General features: G+C 45.9%; 1 protein-coding gene across 1 annotated transcript in view; it reads left to right on the top strand.

The window, feature by feature from the left end:
* The window catches only part of RHPN1 (rhophilin Rho GTPase binding protein 1), a 51,908-nt gene that overhangs the window by 6,796 nt on the left and 18,243 nt on the right, over positions 1-26,869 (top strand). Inside the window, exons 2-8 of the mRNA XM_070941948.1 lie at positions 9,050-9,165; positions 13,286-13,414; positions 17,234-17,309; positions 18,373-18,450; positions 20,447-20,571; positions 23,557-23,723; positions 25,613-25,800. Coding sequence (XP_070798049.1) covers positions 9,050-9,165; positions 13,286-13,414; positions 17,234-17,309; positions 18,373-18,450; positions 20,447-20,571; positions 23,557-23,723; positions 25,613-25,800 — 879 coding nt within the window. The remainder of the gene's footprint in view (positions 1-9,049; positions 9,166-13,285; positions 13,415-17,233; positions 17,310-18,372; positions 18,451-20,446; positions 20,572-23,556; positions 23,724-25,612; positions 25,801-26,869) is intronic.

The following is a 26,869-nucleotide window of genomic DNA, read 5'->3' as shown; positions in this document are numbered from 1 at the left end:
GATCCCTCTCACAGTTCTTGCTATTAAGAAACCTGGTTTCACCCAGTCTAAAAATCATTTAACCTGTTGGACAACAGCTGCTGCCATTTCTCCCAACTGGTTTATGCTAGAATTTTTTTTTTTTTAATTCTTTTCCTTGTTGACTTGAACAAGCGAAAAGAAAAATGAAAGTTTAACCTTTCCTACCTGAGGTCAAAAAAGGAAACAGAAAATCTGTGATCTGAAAGGTGAGGGCATCCAACGGGGCGATGAATTATTGGCTTTGGAAATCCAGAAAAAAAATATTCTATTTGAGTTTACTGTGCCTGCACAATGCAGTCCTCGACTTATGACCGGCTGCTTAATAATTTATGATTCCCCCATAGGTGTAGGTAGTCCTCAACTTACAACCGCCATTGAGCTCCAGATTCCTGTTGCTAAGCGAGACAGTTTGCTAAGCAAGCTTTGTTCCATTTTACGACCTTCCTTGCCCCGGTCGTTAAATGAATCACTACCGTTGTTAAGTTGGTAACACTGTTGTTAAGCAAATCTGGCTTTCCCCATTAACTTTGCTCGTCAGAATGGTCGCAGAAGCGGATCACCTGTCCCTGGGACACTGAGACTGTCATAAATGTGAGTCAGTGACCACATCTGAATTTTGATCTCCTGACCACGGGGATGTTACAACGGTCATAAGTGTGAAAAACGGTCATCAGTCAACTTTTTTTCTGGTGTAACTTCCTGGCGTAACTTCGAACAGTCACTAAACGAACTGTTGTAAGTCGAGGACTACCTATACTTAAAAATGATTCGGATGGCCACTCCTATCCTCTGTATTTATAGCAGTTTGCCGAGCCCCACAGTCACATCAGGGTAATTTCCAATGGGTTTTTTTTGTTTTTTGGCAAAAAATGCATTTATTTCTTGTTTTCGGCAAAACACCCCATAGCGAACAATGAGTTCACTTAACAACCTGGGTATCTGCTTAATGACCACACAGTTATTTAACCACTGATGCAGAAAAAGGGGGTAAGAATGGGTCCTATCATATGGCGAGCTGCTTTATGACTGTCACAATTGGTGACCGTAATTGGCAGACTCCATTAAGGTCATAAATATGAGAACTAACACATTGGAAGGTATCAGGTGAAGGAAATCAGAGTTACGCTGACTCAAGTTTCGGAAAATAATTTAACCCTTCTGGGGGAGGGAGATCACCTGGAAGTGTTTCCTTTATATTGGGAAACTTGAGTTTTTGAAAAGCAGTTTTGGGTAATGAAGGAAAAAGTTTGGGAAAGTTTTGGCTTAAGAGCTTTGGCAGAATACAGCAATTGTGCTGTGATTCATTATGGATGAGTTTCCTTGTTTGTTTGTTTGTTTTTTCAAAGTGCTTGCCAAATGAAGCACAATAAAATAAGTTAAAATAATACATGAATAATCCTGCAAGATTGGTGTTGGGAGGGAGAGAGGCAGGAAGAAAATGGAAGGAAGAAGAGAAAGAAGGAGGGAGGGAGGAAATAGGGTGGGAGGGAGAGAGGGAGGGAGGGAAGGAAAGGGAGGGAGGGGAAATAGGAAGGAGAGAGGAAGGAAGGAAATAGAGACAAGGGAGAGAAATAGGAAGGAAGGAGGGAGGAAATGGAGAAGAAAGGAGAAAGAAAAAGGAGTGAGAAACAGGAAGGGGAAAGGAAGGAGAGAAAGAAAAGAGGGAAGGAGAGAGGGAGGAAGAGAAATAGGAGGGAAGGGAAGAAGGAAGGAAATGGAGAAGAAAGGAGAGAAAGAAAAAGGCAGGGGAATTGAAGGAGAAAAAGAAGGAGGAGGGAGAGAAAGAAGAAGGGAAGGAAGCGAAAGGAAATGAAAATGAAAGGGAACGGAGGAAGGAAAGGAAAGGAGAAAAAGGGAAAAGAAAGGAAAAAGGAAAGGAGACAGGAAGGGAAGGGAAGGAGACAGAAAAAAGGAAAAGAAAGGGAAGGGAAAAGAAAGGAGACAGAGGAAGGAAAGGAGAAAGAAAAAGGGAAAAAGGGGAAGAAAAGGAAAGGAGAAATGAAAAGAAAGAAGGAAGGAAGGAAGGGGGAAAGGAAAGAATGAAATGAAATGAAATGAAAGAAGAGGGGAGGGGAGGGAAGGAAAAAGGAAAGGAAAGGAAAGGAAAGGAAAGGAAAGGAAAGGAAAGGAAAGGAAAGGAAAGGAAAGGAAAGGAAAGGAAAGGAAGACACAGTGAAGGCTCAGGGCCCCTTCCTTCACACCGTTTATTTTCCTCCCCTTTGCTGGCTCAGGGAAGCCCCTGCTTGTCCATCCCATCTGGGTGAGGGGTTTCCCCTCTTTTTCCAAAACTTGATGTGGCGGCACCTCCAAATCTCAGCATCCGAAGTTTTTAAAAGAGGGGAGAGGGAGCAAAGCAGGCCCCCCACCCCCCCACCCCCAATCCCCACGCTCTCATTGTAGAGGGGTTGAAGAAGGTTGCCATGGCAACGGGTGGCTGGGCCGTTATCTCTTCTGCCGAATGAAAGGGGCTTGTCAGGAGGGCTTCGTCCATCTGCTTCCGGCCGGGCCTGCTTGCTCCGTTGTTTTGCAAAGGGGACGGGTTTTTTTTCCCCTTCGATATTTTTCTTTCTCTCTCCAAAATACAGGTGGTCCTCGACTTACGACCGCAAGTCGTAAGCCCAAAGGTTCCTTTGCTAAGCGAGACGGTGGTTCAGTGAGTTTTGCCCCGTTTTACGACCTTTCTCGCCAGAGTTGTTAAGTGAGTCACTGCAGTTGCCAAGTTAGTAACACGGTTGTTAAGTGAATCTGCCTTCTCTCCCCCCCTCCCCCGCCTTGATTTTGCTGGTCAGAAGGTCGCAAAATGAACCCGGGACACTGCAACGGTCATAAATATGAGTCAGTTGCCAAGCGTCTGAATTTTGACCACCTGACTGTGGAGATGCTGCAGCGGTTGTAAGAGTGAAAAATGATCATAAATTATTATTTTTTTTTAGTGCCGTTATAACTTTGACTTGTCATCCAGTTGCATGGGACTTCGATTCCCAGAATTCCCAAACCGGAAGATAAAAGAATGAACCAATGGTTTTGAAGCTTGGTCCCTTTAAGATGGGTGGACTTCAATTCCCAGAATTCCCCAGCCCGCACGCTAAAAGAATAGACCAGCGTTTTTCAAGTATGGCCACTTTAAGATGGATAGACTTCAGCTTCAATAGCTGGCTGGGGAATTCTGGGAGTTGAAGTCCATCCATCTTAAAGTGGCTCGCGGATCAGCGTGCACGCTGATTGTGCGTCTCTCATGCACATGGGCGTTCGTGCGCACTCGCCAGTCATTTCCACGGCCCAGTTGCAAACCCCACACAGCCCACTAGTGGGCGGCAGCCGACAGGTTGGGGACCTCTGGACTAGAAGACATCCAAGCTCCTTCCGACTCCGTTATTTTGTGATTCTGATATTGTTACCTAGTTGGGTAATGAAACGTCTGCAAGAAAACCACCAAGCTCAGTAGCACCAAGGACCCCATATCCTTCCTCCTCCTCTCTTCTAGCACTGATGATGTTACCTAGTTGGGTAATGAAACATCTGCAAAAAAAAACTAACTAATTCTGAGAGCACGAAGGATGTCGTAACCATCCTCCTCCTCTTCTTCCACCTCCTCCTCCTCACAAATGCCCCTTCCTTCTAGCACTGATGATATTACCTAGTTGGGTAATGAAATGTCTGCAAGAAAACCACCAATCTCAGAGAGCACCAAGGACCCCACAGTTCAACCCCAAGCTACAAATATTCTTTTCTGTTAACCCTGATTCTTCTTTTCTTCCGCCTTCTCTCCTGCTTTTTATTTATTTATTTATTTATTTATTTATTTATTTATTTATTTATTTATTTATTATATTTCTATACCGCCTTTCTCCCATAGGACTCAAGGCGGTGTACAGTCAAGAAAAATATAGATACACAAACATCATAAAATTGCTAATTAAAATTATTATTATAACATAGTTTGGCCCAATTAAATAGAACCTAAAATTAGATAACATTTTAATTGTTTTGGCTTAAATATTCCATCCTGCATTCCCTCATTTTTAATAACGTGGCTTCCTCCAGATCGGGAACTGCGCGATGGGAACCTATGTTTGTGTTTTCCTTCCGGCTTGTTCCTGACTTCAGGGAGTTGCAGTAGACCGATAATGCACTTCATTACATGGAAAATCAGTAAGGGCAGCCAAAAAAAATAACGCCTTAAATTTGTGCAACCACGGGTGATAACAACTTCAGCTGGTTCTTTGTCAGCTCTCTCTTTTGCAAAACTAAACACGGCCACACCCAACCAGCTGTGTAGAAAGAAGTTGTGAGGGTCGGCTTATGAATTTGGATTGCCCTGTCCCAATCCGGTGTCCTACACATGTGATGGACACCGACCTCCTGAATCTCCAGCCAGGTGGAGACTGGTACTAGCAGTTGAAGTTCTACCATCTGAACAACACCAACTTGGAAGAAGGACAGGTTGGCGTGTTTCGGAGGAAGACTTAAGGGGTCTTCAAAGACGTTTTCTGTCTTTGACGTGGAGAATGGTGGGACGGAGGAGACATTGTTCCAAGTGGTTTGAAGAGGAATTAAAAATTTGAGATGTAGTGATGGCTACCACCTTGGCTGGCTGGCTTCAAAAAAGTTGGTCCTCGTTTGGACCAATTCATGGGAGTCCTACGGATCAGCAGTTCTTAACTTTTGAGGGCAGCAGGACCAACTCCGAAGATCAACTTCTACTGGTCCTCCTTGGTTGGCCTCCTTGGTTGGTCCAAGTTGTGGATTAAATAGATCAGGTGCCCAATCCAGCAGAACACAGTTTACACTCTTAAATTAAGGACTCGGGCAACCTCAGAGTCGCACTAACTAAATAAAAAAGTTACTATCCCAAGAATTTCTCCTTCTAGCACTGATGATGTTATCTACTTGGGCAATGAAACGTCTGCAAGAAAATCACCAAGATCAGAGGGCATCAACGACCAAACAGTCCTCCTCCTCCTCCTCCTCCTCCTTTTTAGCACTGTTGTTGTTACTTAGTGAGGTAATGAAACGTCTCCAAAAAAACCACCAAGCTCAGAGAGCACAAAGGACCCCACAGTTCTCCTCCTCCTCCTCCTCCTCATCCTCCTCCTCATCCTCATCATCATCACCTCCCTCTCTCCTAGCACTGATGATGTTACCTAGTTGGGTAATGAAACATCTGCAAGAAAATCACCAAGATCAGAGAACACCAGGGACCCCATAGTCCTCCTCCTTCTCCTCCCCTTCCTCTTCTTCCTCCTCTTCCTCTTCCTCCTCCTCTCCACAAACCACACTCCCTTCTAGCACTGATGATGTTACCTAGTTGACTCATGAAACCTGTCCAAGAAAACCTACCAAGCTCAGAAAGCACCAAGGATCCTTCATTTCCACCCTGAGCCACAAATATTCTCCTTTTAACTGAACTTTGCTGTTCAGCCGAATGGAATGTCCTCTCCCTTTTTTTGTACCCAGCTTTTGAAAGTAAATTGGGGAGAGGGAGGGTGGCAGGCCCTGGCCTGAAGGAATTCTGACATAACTTGTACTCTTGGTTGCTAAGGCTGGGGGTTCGGTGGTAGGAGGGCTTTATCTGAAGGTCAGCCTGGGGTATTCTTCTTCATCGCTGACTCACCCCTCACTCTCAAAGGGGCCCTTTCTTCCCACGTCTGGACAACTTTAGAAAGTTTCATTTCATCATTTACAGGAATGGTTTCTCCTTACAATAACACTGCTCCTCCTCCTCCCCCCCCTCCACCCCCCCCCCCCAAGATGAGTTCGCTCTGGGAAAGTTTTAAAAAACACTAAACTTCCGTGGGATTATTTAACAATACATTTGCATCGTCCGTCACTTGGCTTTATCCAATATTTTGGAAGAGTTTGGAACTTTTTTCCTGGATGTGCATTTTACAGAGAGTCCTTGGCGAATGACCGCAATGGAGCAAGGGAGCCCAGAATTTTTGTTGCTAAGCGAGACAGTCGTTAGGTGTATTTTGCTCCGTTTTATGACCTTTCTGGCCTCAGTTGCTAAGTGAATCACCGCCATTGATAGGTTAGTAACCCGGTTGATAACCAAATCTGACTTCCCTCTGGACTTTGCTTGTCAGACCCCAGGACACTCGCCATAAATATGAGTTAGTTGCCAAGTGTCCAAATTTTGATCAGATGACTGTAAGAATTTCTAGGTTGAATCTCTCCTTGTTCAGTTTCCATCCTTTGCTTCTTCTCCTGCCTTCAGGTGCTTTAGAGAATAATTTGACCCCCTCTTCTTTGGGGCAGCCCCTCAAATACTGGAAAACTGCTATCATGTCACTCCTGGTCCTTCTTTTCTCTAGACTGGCCATATCCAATTCCTGCAACTGTTCTTCATAATTATTTATAATTATTTATACAAGATTAGAGTAGAGTATATATAATTATTTATGGAAATACTTCAACCGAAAGATTCAGTTTTGATTTGAAGTAGAGGTTAGTGTTTTTTTTTCCCACTTCTGTCAATTATGAATGTATTTTCTAGAAATTAAGCTGGAAAGTCAACTTGTGGTTCGGTTTGCAAGATTAAAAGCCTAAACCCCCTTCCTTGAGAGCAGGTTACACTGAAACTGTAAGGAAATTTATCAGAAAATGTTCTGAATGTTGAGATGCCTCTGTTGTGTTACTCCCACATCTAAAATCAGTCTTGCAAAGTAAATTCATTCTAGCAAGATCACTGCATAAATTTAAAAAAAAAAACATTTTTTTCATCTGCTGTATAAACAGGGATGCAATATTACCGTAATGTATGTGTGAACCGTTTAGCACACACTGGAAGTTGCCAGGTAAATATTACCCGTGCTTTTAATTTAATTTGTGCTCGGAAGATCCAGCTGGAAAGATATGAAAATAAGTCCAGTATTTCACTTGCTGAAAATCAGCCCTCGTTTCTGCTTTCAGATCAGCCTTTTTCAAGTTCAGAAGATCTCGCTTTAACAGGGAGTTGTTGTTATTGTTGTTGTTATTATTATTGATTTAATCTTCAATTAGATTCCCAGTCTGGGAGTGGTACAAAACTTAACAGATCAAGTCTTTACCAAGGACCTAAGTGCTGTTAAGGTAACATCTGACTATATAGGCAGTTCTGAATAATGTGTTTTTTTTGCAAAATCAGAATAGTCAGGCCTGATAAATTCAAAATTTTCACATATCTAGGCAGCTCTTTGGGGATTGCTCCAAGGGCTCCTGCTCCTATTGGCACAACCATTTATTTCTTCCTCCACAATCGCCCGACTTCAATTTGCAGATCATGATATTTCGTTATTTTTTCTAGCTCTTTCTCTCCAATTCCTGCATCACCTGATATTGCAATATCAACGAACCAGATACTTTTCTTTTCCACAACAGTGATGTCAGGCGTGTTGTGGGCCAGAGGTCTGTCTGTTTGGATCCGAAAGTCCCACAGGATCTTGACTTGCTCATTTGCAAGAACTTTTGTCAATTTTGTTGTTCCCGGTGATTTTTGCTTGCATTCGAACCCAAACTTCTGGCAAAGCTTCCCATGTATGATTTTGGCAACTCGATCGTGATGTTGTAGATAATCCATTTGTGAGATTATTGCTTTAGCCCCCTGATAAGGTGATCCACTGTTTCATTTTTCTCGTTGCATAAGCGACCTTTTGCTGACGGGTTGAATTTTTGCTTTCATGGAATTGGTCTGCTGGGTTTGTTCTTGGGCAGCCAAAACGAAGCCTTCAGTTTCTTTCTTCTGATCTCAACCATATCCATGTTAAATGTCTATGGAGATTCTCCGTCGTCTCCGTTGTCCAGGGTTGTCCCAAAGGTGGTATTGGAAGAAATGTCCACCTGGGTTCAATTCCAAGTGAGGAGAAAGACACTGGAAACATGGTGGCTGCTTGAAAAGATGGTTTATTGGTGGACAGGACTACATGGTTTTGAGGTCCTGGGCAAAAAGGCACATGGGTGAGAGAGAGAGATTTATACCCTTTGTTGGGCTTTGAATTTGAGCTTGTATTCTGATTGGTTGTCAGACTCCCATGGGGCCATGCAGGGGTAAGGTTATCTTTTGAGTCCTAGGCTTGGTTGAGCCTTGCTGAGTGATGCAATCTCCCCAGGTGCTATGTGGTGAGTTTTGTTGCTAGATGGATAGAAGGCTAATCCTACCTTTGTTGGATCTTGGGTGAGGGCATTTGCTTATGAATAGACCTAGCTATCTCTTTATCTCTTAAGTGCAGACATCTGCTGTGGGCTATTGAGAGTGCGGGGGCTATTAAGAGTGAGTCTGCTTCCTGCCTAAAAAAACATGTTTCTCCATTTCTCATCCAGGGAGGTATAATATTCTGTCTTTTTTTTAATATTTCCTAGAATATTTCATTTTTCTAGGAGAGGGGTAAGGGACACGGTGGCTCAGTTGGCTAAGAAGCTGAGCTTATCGATCGAAAGGTCGGCAGTTCAGCGGTTCGAATCCCTAGTGCCGCGTAACAGGGGTGAGCTCCCGTGACTTGTCCCAGCTTCTGCCAACCTAGCAGTTCGAAAGCAGTTAAAAAAATGCAAGTAGAAAAATAGGGACCATCTTTGGTGGGAAGGGAACAGCGTTCCGTGCGCCTTTGGCGTTGAGTCATGCCGGCCACGTGACCACTGAGACGTCTTCGGACAGTGCTGGCTCTTCGGCTTTGAAACGGAGATGAGAACCGCCCCCTAGAGTCGGGAACGACTAGCACATATGTGCGAGGGGAACCTTTACCTTTAGGAAACGGGTGGGTGCTAATTTCCTACCGTATTTTCTCAAGAGGCAACTGGACTTTCTGGTTTTTCTTTGAAGACGTTTCGCTTCTCATCCGAGAAGCTTCTTCAGCTCTGACTGGATGGAGATAAATCCTTCCATTCCTCACCATCTGAGCTGAAGAAGCTTCTCGGGTGAGAAGCGAAATGTCTTCAAAGAAAAACCAGAAAGTCCAGTTGCCTCTTCTTCAATGTCCTTCAGGGACTTATTTGTTGTTGTTGTAGTTGTTGTCATTATGCTTAATTTCCTTTTTTTTTTTTTTTTTTTTGGCAGGGTTGCGACTCCTTGGCCCAGACGCAACGCACCAAGTTACAACACCGCCGTGCAAGAATCAACCAGCAGATCAACAAAGAGATGAGGATGAGAACCGGGGCCGAGAATCTGTTCAGGTTTGCGTGAGCTAAATTAGCATCCTAAAGGCGAGTGCGAATAATGTGGGTCCGTCACAAGGGTTCCTTCTTTGAGACAAGTCACCAGAAGACGTAAACGGGGATGGCTTTGCTTGTGTTCTGCCCCAGCTATGGACCCCAAAAAACACAGCACACACAAAATCCGTTCAAACCTTAGTTTACTAAAGAAACCAGTTTTTTACAACAACGGCTGTTAATTAACTGCATTAACAGCCGCCAAGAATTCAAAGAATAATAACTGAAAGCTTACTATGGTTGGCAGAATGCCCAGAAGCAATTTGCAGGAAGCTGATAAGCAAGACAAGACCCGAAGGTTGTTCCCTGCAAATTGCTTCAGTCAACATTCCTCCTTAAATAGGCTAAGGGAGTGGCCAATTAGCCCCAAGCATTACTCTCGAGGAGACCTCCTCCTGCTTTTTGGCAGCTCTGCGCGCCCGTGCATCGAGAAGAGGCTCCTCCTCTTCGTCCTCTTCACTTATGGGAGCTTCTGGAGGTTCTGAAGGCCCTGGCTGAATCCCTGCCTCTGGCACCACATCTTCTCCAACCTCCTCACTGTCCGACTCAAGAGCCAGCTGCACAGGCTGCTGGCGCAGCACCACACCAGCCTCCTCGCTGTTGGAATCAGCTACTATCTGCACAGGCCGTGTAGGGGCCACAACAGCTTGCTTGAAGAGTGAAAAACCCAAAAGCTGCAATTTAGGAGCAGTTGGTATGCAAAGTTCTGATGAAAAGGCCACAGCTGGTGACCTCCGCAGCCTCTTTTTTTTTACCTGATACTCAGCAAATTTTTTTGGCTCTTGAAGTTCATAAACTTAGAAAGGGAGGAAAGGAAAACATTTGCAGAGGTACGCAGTGCACACAACTGCCTACACACTCACGTAGTCCAAAGAAGGGAGATGTTGGCTTGAAAACATTCAAAATATCCTTTCTAGATAAGTCAATGCCTGCAAAAAAAATTCCCACTTATACAAGTATCTTCACTGAAGGCTTTTTCAATATTTGTGGCCATTGTGCTAAATTCTCAACCAATTTCTGTCCGTTTTGTTGACGTTGTATTGCAGGCGGTTCTTAATTTACAGCCATTTCTTTAGCAGCTATTTGACGTTATAAAGGCGCTGAAAAAAGGTAGCTTAGTTATGACCGTTTTTCACACTTACGGCCGTTGTGTCACGTGATCAAAATTTAAACACTTGGCAACTGGCATGTACTTACGACGGTTGCAGTGTCCCATAAAGGGGTTATGTGATCCCCTTTTGCGAGCCAAGTCCATGCGGAAGCCAGATGCAGCTAACAGTTGTGTTACTGACTTACTACCTGCAGCGATTCACTTAACAACAGTGGCAAGAAAGGACGTAAAATGGGGCAAAAATCACTTAACAACTGCGGGGGAAATTTTGGGCTCAATTGTTGTAAGTCAAGGATGACTACCTGCACAGGCAACCCTTGACTTACGACCATTCATTTAACAACTGTTTTAAGTTACAACTTCAAAGTGACTTATGATCTGTCCTCGCCCTTATGTCCGTTGCAGCATCCCCGTGATCAAAAGTTGGGCGCTTGGCAAGCAATTGCAGGATTCTAGGGAAGGATCTCCATCCGCGTCCTTCCCAGCCCACTCTTAACAAAGTCAACAGGAGGGGAAGCTGGATTCACTTAATGACTGATTCGCTTAACAACCATGGCCAAAAGGTCGTATATTTGGCGCGATTCCACAACCATTCTTGCTTAGCCATGGAAATTCTGATTTCGACTTTGGCCGTAAATCGAGGTCCACCTGTGTTTCAGCTTATCTGGAGAGACCCAAGTTGTAGGAAGGCTATCAAGGAGGTTCTCTTCCTTGGAGTCCTGCATGCCACAAATTTTGTAACACGTCAACAGTGTTTTATCTCGGTCTGCAGCCGGGCACGGATTGCTTTGGCTCAGCCTGAGCGGGAATGGCGAGCGTTGGGAATTGCAGTTTCCAAGGCGCCTCCCCCTCGTGGGACACTGGGCTGGGACCTTCCCCTGGGACGCGTCCATTTTTTCCACCCCGGCATCTGTCAAAACAAGATTGCTATTTTTATAAACTTTTATTCATTAAACATGAAATTCAGTCAACTGAAACATTTAAAAATGTATTACAAATATCATTGACCAGCACTGATGGTTATTATTGTTTAAATTGACAGTATACACAGCAAACGAGATGACCATGCTGGATTTCGTATCCCAAATCACTAGTCGAACATTTCCCAAGCGTTTAAGACTTTATTGTTGTAGTTGTTGTTGTTATTATTATTTACTTTATTCATTAAACATGAAACTCAGTCAACTAAACATTCAAAAATGCATCGCAAATATCATTGACTGGCGCTGATGGTTGACACGGGTTGCTGCCAGCGTCCTAGGGATCAACCAAGTCCCTTCTTAAGATGTACGATGTTTATTTATTTATTTATTTATTTATTTATTTATTTATTAAATTTGTATACCGCCCTACTCCCGAAAGACTCAGGGCGGTGAACAGCCAAATAAAATACATATAATACAAATGTTAAAAACCGTTAAAATACAATTAAATAATTGGCTCAGAGAACAAAATTTAAAACCCCCAAATTCCTAAGATAAAATTTAAAATTTAGAAATTTTAAAAAGTTTAAAAAGTTTAAAAAAGAGGTTAGGCCAGGCCGGCCTGCTGGAAAAGATGGCACGGCGGAAATGTTCCAAGTAGCTGGCATGTTCCAAGTTGATGGCATGTTCCAAGTAGTGCGGATTTTAGCAGTTCCGCTGGTGTTATTGCAGGAAGCTACAATTTCTTGATGTATTTTGCATAATTCTTGGACATGGCACCAAGTTCCCCGATGACAATGGGTATCACGGATACATGTTTCATCCGTAGCCGAGTAGTTTCGATGTCCACGTCGCGATATTTCATGATTTTTTTTCCAGTTCTTTTTCTTCGACTCTGGCATCTCCTGGTATTATTATTATTAATTGCACAGTCAGCCAGATGTTCAGTAGGTTTGGCATTTTTGTCTACCGATTGCATCCTTACCCAGGACCTGGGATAGGCAGATTATTATTGTTGTTGTTGTTGATGATGATGTTATTTTTATTATTTTATTGAAACTCGGTCAACTGAACATTTAAAAATGTATCACAAATATCATTGACCAGCGTTGACAATTATTATTATTATTATTATTATTATTATTATTATTATTATTACAGGTAGTCCTCGACTTACGACCACAATTGAGCCCAAAAATTATGTGGTTAACTGAGGAAATTTGTTAAGCGTGTTTTGTCCCGTTTTACGACTTTTCTTGCCACCGTTGTTAAGTGAATCACTGCCGTTGTTAAATTAGTCGCACGGTTGTTAACTGAATCTGGCTTTTCCATTGTCTTTGCTGGTTGGAAGGTCCTAAAAGGAGATTACGTGACACACACACACACACACACACACACACACACACACACACACGACTCTGCAACAGTTGCCAAGCCTCTCAATGTAAATCATGTGAACCAGGGAGATACTGGAATGGTCGTACCTGTGAAAAACCGTCGTAAGCCTCTTTTTTTCAGTGCCATTGTAACTTTGAACGGTCACTAAATGGACTGTTGTAAATCGAGGACTAACTGTAGAAAAAAACGAAAGATCTCTCAACCGTGTGCAGGTAATCCTCGACTTACGACCCAACATTTCCGTTGTAAAGTGAGACATCAGTTAAGCGGGTTTTATCCTGTTTTACAACCTCCCTTGCCTCGGTTGTTAAGCGAACCACTGCGGTTGTTAAGTTAGTCCCGCGGTTGTTAAGTGAATCAGACTTCACAATTGACTTGGCTTGTCAGAAGGTCACAAAAGGGGATCACGTGACCCTCTGGGGACACTGCAACCGTCATAAGTACGAGTCAGTTGCCAAACATCTGAATTTTGATCACATGATCGCAGGCAGGGATGCTACAAAGGTCGCAGTTGTGGAAAACCGCTCCTAAGTCACTTTTTTTCAGTGCCGTCGTAACTTTGAAGGGTCACTAAACGGACCATTGTAAGTCGAGGACTAACTTGCAGAGACTGAGTAACTTTTTTTTTCTCTTTTCTTCACTTTGGTCTCAGGGCCACCAGTAACCACAAAGTCAAAGAGACGGTTGCTTTGGAACTCAGCTACGTCAACTCCAACTTGCAGCTACTAAAGGAGGAACTGGAAGAGCTGAACAGTTGCATGGAGGTCTACCAGAATGACAGGTGAGGTGATTGACAGCTGTCAGTTTGGAGACAGGGGAAGATTCTGGGGGTGGACTTCAGGGGTTGGGAAATTAAGTTGTCCTTTGCGAACTTAATTTGCAAAATTAAAATTTGCCTTTCCACTGGACATCTCTGGAATGGAATCTTGGACCTTCTCAAAACCTCCTCCACTTAACGTCCGTAATGGAGCCTGCTGTCCATTACAGTCGTAAAACAGGTCACCCATGCGACCATTCTGATTTTACAACCTTTTATGTGGCGGCTATTAACAGACACCACGGTCATTAAGCAAAGTAATGGAACACTTTTGCTGAAAACCGAAAACGCCACTTTTTGGCAGAGCCGTCTTAAAACGAGGTCGTGTGAATGACCTTAACGGCCATAAATGCAGGCCAGTTGCTGGGTGCAGGAAGGGATTCAGCCGTCAGAACTTGAGAACCAATTGATTTTTCAAGCCATTCAGTACATTGCAAGTAGTCCTCAACTTACAACCGTTCATTTAGTGACCGAAGTTACAATGGCACCGGAAATAAAGTGACTCAGGGCCGTTTTTTCGCGCTTACGACCTCTGTAGCATCCCCACAGTCCCGCGATCAAAATTCAATGGACAACTGACTCATCCTTACGACCGTCGTAAGGTGATCCCTTTTTCCAGACCTTCTGACAAGCAAAATCAAGGGGGAAGCCAAGGTTCGCTTAACAACCAGGTTGCCCACTTTACCCCCTGCTGCGATTCCACTTAACCGCTGATGGCAAGGAAGGTCGTAAAAATGGGGGCAAAGCTCACTTAACGACCGAAACGGTGGGCTCGATCGATTGGTCGTAAGTCGAGGGCAGCCGGTATCTTCTTTCTTCCTGAGAAATAAACCAAATAAGCTCTGGAAAAAAACTGGTTCTCCGAAGCGAAGAGAACTGGAATTCTCCCAGCAGATTTCCTGACTTTCAAAATTCCCCCGGCTAATTTTCCAAGTTGACTCACGCAGTGACGAACGCCGACGGGGTTGAGAACATGTCCTGGAACAAACAACTGAGGGCATCAGCCAGATCATCTGAGTCACTTTTGTTGTTGTTGTTAATTGTGAAGTTGTGTCCAACCCATCGCAACCCCATGGACAACATTTCTCCAGGCCTTCCTGTCCTCTACCATCCTCTGGAGTCCATTTAAGATCACCCCGACTGCTTCAGTGACTCCATCCAGCCACCTCGTTCTCTGTCGTCCCCTTCTTCTTTTGCCCTCCATCGTTCCCAGCATTAGGCTCTTCTCCAGGGAGTCCTTCCTTCTCCTTAGATGGCCAAAGTATTTGAGTTTCCTCTTCAGGATCTGGCCTTCTAAAGAGCAGTCAGGGTTGATCTCCTCTAGGACTGACCGGTTGGATCGCCTTGCAGTCCAAGGGACTCGCAGGAGTCTTCTCCAGCACCAGAGTTCAAAGGCCTCCATTCTTTGGCCTTCTCAGCCTTCCTTATGGTCCAACTTTCACAGCCAGACATTGCAACTGGGAAAACCATCGCCTTGACTATACGCACTTTTGTTGGCAGGGTGATGTCTCTGCTTTTTAGAATGCTGTCTAGATTTGCCATGGCTTTCCTCCCCAGGAGCAAGGGTCTTTTAATTTCTTGGCTGCAGTCCCCATCTGCGGTGATCTTGGAGCCCAGGAAAATAAAATCTGTCACGACCTCCATTTCTTCCCCATCAATTTGCCAGGAATTGAGAGGGCCGGATGCCATGATCTTAGTTTTCTTAATGTTGAGTTTCAAGCCAACTTTTGCACTCTCCTCCTTCACCCGCATCAAGAGGCTCTTTCGTTCCTCTTCACTTTCTGCCATTAGAGTGGTATCATCGGCAGATCTGAGGTTGTTGATATTTCTCCCGGCAATCTTAATTCCAACTATTGATTCATCCAGCCCCGCCTTTCTCATGATGTGCTCTGCATGTAAGTTAAATAGGCAGGGCGACTTTTAATGAGCCGCATTCTGAATGTTAAACTTTGGGATATACTTTTGCAATACGGGAAGTCCCCAGGTTACAACCGTTCGTTTAGCGACAGTTACGACGGCGCTGGAAAAAAAAGCGACTTAAGACCGTGGCAGCCTTCCTCACAGTCACGGGATCAAAATTCGGATGCTTGGCAACTGACTCGTATTTATGACGGTTGCAGTGTCCCCGGGGTCATGTGATCCCCCCCCCCCTTTTTTTTTTAATCTCACATGTTTTATTGTACTGTGAGTTATACAGAGTATGTAGCAGTGGTGGGTTCCTCCCGGTTCGGTCCGGTTTGGCCGAGCCGATAGCGGTGATGATATGACGTCACTGAACCGGTTCTCTTTGTTCGGGAGCTGGGCCCTCCCGTCCGTCCCCCCCCCCCCGCATTATTCTTTTTTTTTATTGAAAAGTTTTATAAGAAATACAAACATTTTTCCTCCCCCACCCTTTCCCCCTTCCCCCCAAACCCCACCCCCCTAGACTTCCCAGAACAGGCACAGGGTATATAGCATTCACAAACATAAAGCTAAAATATGCTAACAAATTATTGCATTCATATTCTCCCTAGGTCTTTAACTCCTTATAACTGAAAAAACTATAAACATGAACTACTTAAAAATATTTCATTCATAAGGTATATGAATTTTCTTGTTCGGATACTTTTTTTGCATATAGTCAATCCATCTTCTCCATTCTGATATGATCCTCTTTTGTGACCTTCCGACAAGCCCAAGCCAAAAGTCCACAATGGAATCCAAACTTTCTGTCGCTAAGCGAGACAGTTGTTAAGTGAGACGTTTGCCCTGTTTTATGATTTTCCTTACCACATTGGTTGAGTGAATCACTACAGTTGTTAAGTAAGGAACCCGGTTGTTAAGTGAATCGGGCTTCCCCATCGACTTTGCTTGTCAGGAGGTCGCAAAACGGGATCACGTAAATCCGGGACATTGCGACCGTCATAAATATGAACCAGTTGCCGAGCCTCTGAATTTATATCACGTGACCCTGGGGATGCTGCAACGGTCGCAAGTGTGAAAAACGGGCCTTTTTTCAGTGTCGTTGTAACTTTGAACGGTCACTAAACAAATGATTATAAGTTGAGGAATACCTGTAATTGGGCCTCTGTGGCCCCTCCAAAATTTGCTCTCATCCTTCTCGCCATCTCTCTCTCTCTCTCTCTCTCTTTCTTTCTTTCTTTCTTTCTTTTTCTCTCTCCCCCTCTCTCTTTTTGTCTCCCTCTCTCTTTCTCTCTCTCTTCTCTCTTGCTCTCTATTTTTTCCCCTATTTTTTCTCTATCTTCATCTCTCTTTCTCTCTCCTCTCTCTCTCCATCTCTCCCTCTTCTATCTCTCTCTCTTTCTCTTGCTCTCTCTTTCTCTCTTTCTCCCTGTCTTTCTCTCCTCTCTCTTTACTTCTGTCTCACCCTCTTTTCTCTCTCTTTCTTTCTCCCTCTTTCTTTCTTTTTCTCCTCTTTTTTCTCTCTCCATCTCTCTCTCTCTTCTCTCTTGCTCTCTATTTTCCCCCTCTTTTCTCTCTCTCTTCATCTCTCTTTCTCCTCTCTCTCTCCATCTCTCCCTCTTCTATCTCTCTCTTTCTCTCTCTCCCTCTTCTCTCTTGCTCTCTCTTTTTTCTCTTTCTCCCTTTCTCTTTCTCTCCCTCTTCTCTCTCTCTACTTCTGTCTCACCCTCTTCTCTCTCTTTCTCCCTCTTCTTTCTTACTCTCTCTTTTTCCCCTCTTTTCTCTCTCTCTCCATCTCTTTCTTTCTCTCTCTCTCTTCTCTCCTGCTCTCTCTTTTTTCCCCTCTCTTCTCTCTCTCTTCTCTCTCTTTCTCTCTCTCAGTGACTCTATTAGCGTCCCGATGATCCCCCTGGGGTTGAAGGAGACCAAAGAACTGGACTGGGCAACTCCTCTGAAGGTAAGGAGATCTCGCAGGAGGCGTTGGTGATCCAGTCTGCAGCCTTTTAAGGGATGCAAAGAGTTGGGTACCAAACAGCCCTTAAATCTGGTGGACTTCTCATGAATTCCTAATTTCCAAAAACTGAGTTTCCCTTGGGGAACTGGGGTGTGAAATTCTCTGGCTGGGGGGCGGGGGCGGATAGAATTGAAGAAAGCGGTTTACAGGTTGTCCTCGACTTACAACAGTCTATTTAGTGACCGTTCAAAGTTACGACGGCACTGAAAAAAGTGACATAGGACTGTTTTTCACAGTTACGACCATTGCAAGAATCCCCACAGTCACATGATCAAGATTCAGAAGCTTGGCCACTGGCACGTACTTATGACGGTTGCCAGGGGGGAGGGGGGGTGTCACATGATTCCCCTTTGCGACCTTCTGATCAGCAAAGCCCATGGGGGAGCCAGATTCACTTAACAACCCTGTGACTAACTTAAGAACTGCAATGATTCACTTAACGGTGACAAGAGCAGTCATAAAAATGAGGCAAAGTCAGTGCCGGGATTCAGCCGGTTCGCACCTATTCTGGAGAACCGGTTGTTAACTTTCTAAGCAGTTCGGAGAACCGGTTGTTGGAAGAAATCTTATTTTGTTTTTTTCCACTTTGCAGGGCTAATCCTGTAAGGAAGGCAGGAAGGAAACATTCTGGTGTCATTTCTAGCCTAATCTTTATTGCCCTGCTTACAGAAACTGCCTCTCTGGTTAACCCTTGTTACATTGTAACAGCAAAGGCGAAGCACTGATCGACGTGAGTGATGTTGAGTTGGCCACGTCCACCCTGTCACATGACCACCGAGCCACGCCTACCCAGCTGGTCATTAGGGCAGAGAACCGGTTGTTAAATTAATTGAATCCCACCACTAGGCAAAACGTGTGTAATAAACGTCTCACAGAACAACAGAAAACTCAGTTCTGTTCGCAAGCCGAGGACTTGATTTCACAGTGACCTTGAAAGCGGGAATTTCAGGCAAACGAGCTAACAACAACAACAACAACTGTGTTTTCATTTTGTGCACAATTCCAGGCCGTCATTAAAGAACACTACAAGGAAGACGAAGACTCTTACAAGGAGGAGCTGAAAGCCCTTGTGGATTTGCGCCAGGTGTGTCATCTTTGAGCAAGAAAACTTTGGGGGCAAAAGGCATCTGGTCTGCGGTGTGTGTGTGTGTGTTGCGGAGGGGGGGCAAGTTTGCAAGATGGCAGATGTGGCATCACAATGAAAACTCCTGAATTTCAGTTGCAATGCCTCCCCTTGCACCTTCCAGATAGTCACATATTTATTGGCAAAGGCATCTGGTCTCTCTCTCTCTCTCTCTCTCTCTCTCTCTCTCTCTCTCTCTCTCTCTCTCCCTCCCTCCCTCCCTCCCTCCCTCCCTCCCTCCCTCTGTGTGTGTGGTGTGTGTTGCATGGGGGACACAAGTTTGCAAGATGGCAGGTGTGGCATCGCAATGGAAACTCAAGAATTTCAGTTGTAATGCCTCCCCTGCACCTTCCAGATAGTCACATATTTATTGGCAAAGGCATCTGGTCTCTCTCTCTCTGTCTCTCTCTCCATCTGTCTCTCTGTCTCTCTCTCTCTCTCTCTCCCTCTCTCCCTCCCTCCCTCTGTGTGTGTGTGTGTGTTGCATGGGGGACACAAGTTTGCAAGATGGCAGGTGTGGCATCGCAATGGAAACTCAAGAATTTCAGTTGTAATGTCTCCCCTGCACCTTCCAGATGTTCACATACGTATTGCCAAAGGCATCTGGTCTCTCTCTCTCTCTCCCTCTCTCCCTCCCTCCCTCTGTGTGTGTGTGTGTGTTGCATGGGGGACACAAGTTTGCAAGATGGCAGGTGTGGCATCGCAATGGAAACTCGAGAATTTCAGTTGCAATGCCTCCCCTGCACCTTCCAGATGTTGGCATACTTATCGCCAAACACCTCTAGTTTGTCACTAAGGTAAGGCCTCCACTTACAACCATAGTTAGCAACCGTTCGAAGTCACAGCGACCCTTCAAAAGTGACTTACTGCGGGCAGTCCTCATCTTACGACCGCAGTTGAGCCCAAAATTTATGTCGCGGAGTGAAAAATTGGTGAAGTGAATTTGCCCCATTTTACGACTTTCCTTGCCGCGTTGGTTCAGTGCGGTTCTTAAACGAGTAACACGGTTGCTAAGTGAATCTGGCTTTCCCCGTGGACTTGGCTTGTTGGAAGGTCGCCAAATGACTTCTGAATACGGCGACAGTCATCAATGTGAGTCAGTTGCCAAGCATCCGAATGTAAATCCCGTGACCATGGGGTTTGCCGCAACGGTCATAAGTGCGAAAAGGTCATAAGTCCCCTTTTTTCAATGCCGTTGTAACTTCGAACGGTCACTAAATGAACGGTCGTAAGTCGAGGAATACCTGTACCCGTTTTCGCATCTCTTACCGTCATCGCAGCATTCCCCAAGATTGTGTGGTCAAAATTTAGCCGCTTGCAAGTTGTTCCCCATTTGTGACCTTCTAGCATCCCAAGTCAGTCGGGGAGCTTGGTTCGCTTAAGGACGGCATGAGTGGCTGAACGACTGCACCCGATTCCCTTAACGACGGTGTTGAAAAACAGGTTGTAAAAGGGGGCGCAGTTCGCTTAGCCGCCGCCTTGCCTAGCCTTATCAATCCCAGTTGTGGCCATAAGTCGAGGACTGTACCTGTCCTTTGAGCCGGAGGCTGAATCTGGAGTTCTTACCTGTGCCAAGGTAGGGCATCTCCTTTGGAAGGCAACCTGGTGCTCCATCACTGGAGGCTTTGAAGAAGAGATTGGACAACCAGTTTTTCCAAAACGGGACTGGATCTCCTGCTTGAGCATGGGGTTAGACTAGATGATCCCCGAAGGCCCCTTCCAATTCTGTTACTCTGTTATTCTGTATCCCCATTGACAGAACAATTAACCAGTGGAACTACTGGCCTCCAGAATGCTCCCAACACTGAAAGTTTTTAAGAAGAGATTGGACAACCAATGGGATAGGGTCTCCTGCTTGAGCAGAGGGTTGGACTGGATGACCTCGAAGGCCCCTTCCGACTCTGTTATTCTGTTATTCATAGCTCTTTGCCTTTCTCCCATCTTGTGTCCCCAACAGGCCATGCGGGCACCCAGCCGGAACAAGGCGGGTCTTGAACTCCTGATGGAATATTACAGCCAGCTCTACTTCCTCGACAACCGTTTCTTCTCGCCCCATCAGAATCTGGGACTTTTCTTCCACTGGTCAGTGGGGCCTTTGCCACAGTTGCCTTGAGAGAATCGAGAGAAGAGAAAGTTGGCAGCTCGGGTTTGAATTGTGGAGTCCTTGATGCTCTCTGAGCTGGGTGGATTTCTTGCAAACGTTTCGTGACCTGACTAGGGAACATGATCAGTGCTAGAAGGGAGAGGGGGGTTTACACATTCCAGGACTGACAATATTACCTAGTTGGGTCATGAAATGTCTGTAAGAAAACCTCCAAGCTCAGAAAGCACCAAGGACCCTTCAGTCGTCCTCCTTCTCCTCCTCCTCCTCCTCTCCTCCTCTTCCTCTCTTCCATGTTTCCCCGAAAATAAGACCCTGTCTTGTATTTTTTTGAACCTTGAAATAAGTGTTTGGCCCTATTGCCATGTGCTCAAAAATTGGGCTTATTATCAGGGGATGTCTTATTTTGGGGGGAACAGGGTATCTATCTATCTATCTATCTATCTATCTATCTATCTATCTATCTATCTATCTATCTATCTATCTATCATCTATCCCTATCGTCTTTCTTCCTTCCTTCCTCCCTCCCTCCCTCCCTCCCTCCCTCTCTCTCTCTCTCTCTCTCTCTCTCTCTCTCCCGTGTTTCCCCGAAAATAAGACCCTGTCTTATATTTTTTTGAACCTTGAAATAAGTGTTTGGCCCTATGGCCATGTGATCAAAAATTGGGCTTATTATCAGGGGATGTCTTATTTTGGGGGAAACAGGGTATCTATCTATCTATCTATCTATCTATCTATCTATCTATCTATCTATCTATCATCTATCCCTATCATCTTTCTTTCTTTCTTCCTTCCTTCCTTCCTTCCTTCCTTCCTTCCTTCCTTCCTTCCTTCCTTCCTCCCTCCCCCCCTCCCTCCCTCCCTCTCTCTCTCTCTCTCTCCCGTGTTTCCCCGAAAATAAGACCCTGTCTTATATTTTTTTGAACCTTGAAATAAGTGTTTGGCCCTATGGCCATGTGATCAAAAATTGGGCTTATTATCAGGGGATGTCTTATTTTGGGGGGAACAGGGTATCTATCTATCTATCTATCTATCTATCTATCTATCTATCTATCTATCTATCATCTATCCCTATCATCTTTCTTTCTTTCTTCCTTCCTTCCTTCCTTCCTTCCTTCCTTCCTTCCTCCCTCCCTCCCTCCCTCCCTCCCTCCCTCCCTCCCTCTCTCTCTCTCTCTCCCGTGTTTCCCTGAAAATAAGACCCTGTCTTATATTTTTTTGAACCTTGAAATAAGTGTTTGGCCCTATTGCCATGTGCTCAAAAGCCCAATTGGGCTTATTATCAGGGGAGGTCTTATTTTGGGGTACAACCTCCTTCCTTCTAGCACTGATGAGGTTACCTAGTTGGGTAATGAAACATCTGCAAGAAAACTACCAAGCTCTGAGAGCACCAAGGACCTCACAGTCCTCCACTCCAGACACCACTGTTCCTTCTTGCACTGATAATGTTACCTAGTAGGGTAATGAAACATCTGCAAGAAAACAAGCAAGCTCAGATCATCCAGGACCTCACATTCCTCCTCCTCCTCCCCCTCTCTTGTAACACTGATGATGTTATCTAGTTGGGTGTTGTGACCTCGGCTTCCTGAGTCATTAAAATACACAAGTAGTTCCAAATACCTTTTATTGCAACAGCTGTGAATTATGGTCATTCGCAGCTGAGTCCCAATTAGTTACAAAAAGTCCTTTTGGGGTTAATCACCTACCTTTATCTCCCTTGACATGGTGCCAAAGACCTACTTGGCAAAGCCACACGAAGTCCAGAATCAAACAGAGCTTCAGACTTTAAACTGCACAGAATGAACAAAGTTGCTCCCTGCAAAGGCCTACGTGCCTTTGCTCCTCTTTTAAGCCTTATGGGAGGGGCCAATCATCTCCAAGCCTTACTCCTGAGTTGTCCCTTTTGTTTTAACTGTTCTTGCCTTCTGGCAGCTCTGCGCATGCGCGCACTGGGAACAGGCTCCCCCTGTTCCTCTGCCTCGCTGAGGTCCGACTCTGGAAGCTCCGGAGGCAGCACGTACCTCCCAGATGGCCCTTTCTCTGCCTCCAACACAGAGCCCTTGTCCGAGCCCTCCCCAGACTCCAGGACTGGCCCATTTGTCCTCTCCAGTCTCCTCACTGTCTGTTCTGCCCCAGCTCCGGATTTCCAAGGATATAGACACACACCAACAGTCCTTATCAAATTTATTAAGTAGCAAGAATAAACCAAAGTTGGCAACCAGCCCAGAAAGCAAGATAAGACTTTTCCAAAAATGCTCTGATGATAATTACAAGTTGTTTCCAGCAAGAAACTTACTAACGGCATGTGACTTAAATAGGCTAAGGGAGTGGCCAGTTATCCTCAAGCCTTACTCTCGAGGAGACCTCCTCCTCCTGAGTAGCCACTCCTGCCTTTTGGCAGCCCTGCATGCTCGAGCATTGAGGAGAGGCTCCTCCACTTCACTCTCTTCACTGGAAGGAGCCTCTGGAGGTTCTGAAGGCCCCGGCTGAGTCTCTGCCTCTGGCACCACATCCTCTTCAGCTTCCTCGCTGTCCGACGCGAGCGCTGGCTGTGCAGGATGCTGGCGTGACACCACACCAGCCTCCTCGTCGTCGAGATCAGCCATGATCCACGCAGGCCGCTGGCGGGCCACAACACTGTCCAACTCTGCTGCTAGCTCCACAGGCTGCTGGCGGACCACAACATTGAGTAACGAAACGTCTGCAAGAAAACCACCAAGCATAGAGAGAACTGTGGACCCCACAGTCCTCCTCCTCCTCCTCTTCCTCTCCGCACACCCCACTCCCTCTAGCACTGATGATGTTCTCTAGTTGGGTCATGAAACGTCTGCAACAAAACCACTCCGCTCAGGGAGCACCAAAGACCCCCACAGTTCAACCCCCGACCTGCCAAACGTTCTCCTTTCTTGGCTAACCCCGTTGTAGTCTCCATCTCCTTTGTCTTACCGCTCCGCTCTTCTTCCCAGGTACGATTCGCTGACGGGAGTGCCCTCTCACCAGCGGGCCCTCGCTTTCGAGAAAGGAAGCGTGCTTTTTAATATCGGAGCCTTGCACACCCAGATCGGCGCGCGCCAGGACCGTACCACTTTGCAGGGGGTGGACTGCGCCATCGAAGCCTTCCAAAGGGCATCGGGTACGTTGACTTGGGCGAAACCTCCTTAGCTCCTTCCAATTGGGAGTGGGGAGTTAGATAGTGTTGAGGTTCGGATTCATACAAACACGTTATTCCACGCCAAGATTAGCAGGACGCAGCTCGACCTTCATATATGCAGGTCGTCCTCTACTTACGACCAACATTGGGAGCAGAATTTCTGTTGTTAAGCGAGGTTTTGTTAAGGGAACAGAACAGAATACATGCCAGTTGCCAAGGGCAACTCCTTGCGCCCTAGAAATAAACCATTTCCGTAGCTGAATAAAATTTCCTGATTTTCCCCAATCGGCTAAGATAATGGAGGTTTCCAAACTTGGGAGCTTTATGACTTGTAGACTTCAATTCCCAGAGTTCCCTTGCCGATTTTGGAATTCTGGGAGTTGAAGTCCACAAGTCGTAAAGTAGTCAAGTTTGCATACTCCTCTGCTAAGACTGGTGGGGTTCCCCACTAGACTGCAAATCCCCCAGACTCAGTACAGCTTAATTTAACCCATGGTGCGAATTCAAATCCTTCCCTTTCCCGTCTCATATCCCTCCCTTCCTTCCTCCCTCACCATTCTCTCCCTCCCTCCCTTCTTCCCTTCCTTCCCCTTCTCATCCTCCCTTTTTTCCTCCCTCCCCATTTTCTCTCTCCCTCCCTTCACATCTCCCTTTCTTTCTCCCTTCCTTCCCCTTCTCATCTTCCTTCTTCCCCATTCTCTCCCTCCCTCCTTTCCTCTCTTCCTTCCCCTTCTTATCTTCCTTCCTTCCTCCCTCTCTCTCCATTCTCTCCCTCCCTCCCCTTCTCATCTTCCTCCCTCCTTCCTCATTCTCTTCTTCCCTTTCTCCCTTCTTTCCTTCTTCCCTTCCTTCCTCCCTCTCCATTCTGTCCCTCCCTTCCTTCCTTCCCCTTCTCATCTCCCTTCTTCTCTTCTTCCCCATTCTCTCCCTCCCTCCCTTCCCCTTCCTTCCCCTTCTTATCTTCCTTCCTCCCTCTCTCTCCATTCTCTACCTCCCTTCCTTTCTTCCTTCCTTCCTTCCCCTTCTCATCTTCCTTCCTCCCTCCCTCCCCATTCTCTCCCTCCCTCCCTTCCTTCCTTCCCCCTTCTCATCTTCCTTCCTTCCTTTCTGCCAATTTTTCCTAGAAATTTGCCTCCTGAACTGTAAAACAAATCACACACAAACTTGACAGTAATTCTTTGCTTGGCTCCTCAAGGCTAAATCCTATTGAGTTCAACCAGCGGTGAAATCCTCTTACCTTCGCTACCGGGTTCTTGAATGGGAGCGCGCACGCCTCTTCTGTGCATGCGCAGAGGGTCAAAAACAGGACGTAATGACATCCCGGCGGGTGGGCGGGGCCTCCCACCACCGGCGCTACCGGTTCGCGCGACCCGGATAGATCCAGCTGGATTTCACCGCTGAGTTCAACAGCATCGACTGTCCTTTGATGGGGCAACAGTTGAGAGCGGATGGTCTTTGACTTACAACCATTCATTTAGTGTCCGTTCAAAGTTGCAACAGCCCTGAAAAATGTAACTTAGGACCGTTTTTCACATTTACAACCGTTGCAGCCTCCCGATGGTCATGTGATCGAAAGCGACATGCTTGGAAACTGGCCTGTATTTGTGCCTGTTGCATTGCCCCCCCCCCCTTGCAAATCACGTGACCCCCCTTTTACGACCTTCCGACGAGCAAAGCCGATGGGGAAACCGGAATTCGCATTACAGCCGCGTGACTAACTTAGCCACTGCAGGGATTCACTTAACAACCATGGCAAGAAAGGTCGCAAAACGGGACACAACTCACGTAACAACTGTCCCGCTTAGCAACAGAAATTTTGGGCTCAGCTGCGGTCGTAAGTGGAGGATCTCCTCCGGCCTCTCCTTTTGCAGGCGCCTTCAACTACCTGAAGGAGAACTTCTCCAACGCCCCCAGCCTCGACATGAGCAGCCCCTCCCTCAACATGCTGGTCCGCCTGATGATCTCCCAGGTGCAGGAATGCGTCTTCGAGAAGGTTCTCCTGCTGGGAGCCCAGAGCGACTTCCTCGTCTACCTGCAGCTCGCCCAGGAAGCAGCCCGGGTAGGGAATCGGAGGACGGGGGCAAGAGGGAACGGAGGCCTCCTGAGTCCCACCAGAGGGGACCAGGCCCAGTGAGAGGGGGAAGAAGCTTCCTTCTCCAAGCTTGTGGGTGGGTTTCCGAACGTTTCGTTACCTGGCTAGGTAACGTCTTCAGCAGAGTTGAGGGGATGTCAGTGTTGGTGTTCTTCTGCTGATAGGGGCTTCGTGTGGGCCAGTAGGTTTCATTAAGGAATTCGCAGAGTAACCCTTGAGTAGCAAGGGTGTGCACATGAAAGCGATTGAGAGTAGTTACAAATAAACACAGTCAACACACAGATACGCTGAGTTGTGTTTACTTTCAGGAAATAGTAAGGCACAATCCACTAAACAGTCCAGGTCATACACATATAAAGCAGGAGATAGCAAAACGACAGTCCAGGGATAATCCAATAACTAAGTCTTCTTACCAGTCGCCGTAGTCATTCACAGTAAACAGTTCTTCTGGATTTGCAGACAGTAGCATACAGAGATATCAGAGAGCAAGTTCAGCAAAGAGAAACAAACCATGTTTCTAGCTCCCTCTTAAGGACATTGGCTACAGAGCTAACCAATCAGGACACAGTATGATGCAATACAGCAGTCTTAAAGTTATATTGATGGTTTATATATTGCCAACCCAACAAGTTAGGTAATACTCATTTCCTAACAGGTCTTGTGATGGAGAGGTCATGTCAGGTGACGTTCACATCAGGTGAGGGCCTTGTAGTGGGTTAGGTGTGGGTCATGTCAAGTGAGGGTCATGATGGGTCAGGTGATGGTCACATCAGGTGCGGTTCATGTCTGGGGAGGATCTTGTGATGGGGAAGTCACATCAGGTGAAGGTTGCATCAGGTGAGAATCTTGTGATGGGTCAGATGATGGTCACATCAGGTGAGGTTCATGTCAGGTGAGAGTCTTGTGATGAGTCAGGTGTGGTTGCCTCAAGGGAGAGTCTTGAGATGGTTCAGGTGTGGGTCACTTCAGGTGAGGGTCGTGAATGGGGGAAGGTCTTGTGATGGGTCAGGTGAAGGTCACATCAGGTGAGGGTCAT

Source organism: Pituophis catenifer, unplaced genomic scaffold (genome assembly GCF_029215685.1).
Source record: "Pituophis catenifer annectens isolate HBS135680 unplaced genomic scaffold, rPitCat1.0.hap2 SCAF_3, whole genome shotgun sequence".
NCBI classification, from domain to species: Eukaryota; Metazoa; Chordata; class Lepidosauria; order Squamata; family Colubridae; genus Pituophis; species Pituophis catenifer.
This window is presented reverse-complemented; position numbering and strand designations above follow the sequence as displayed.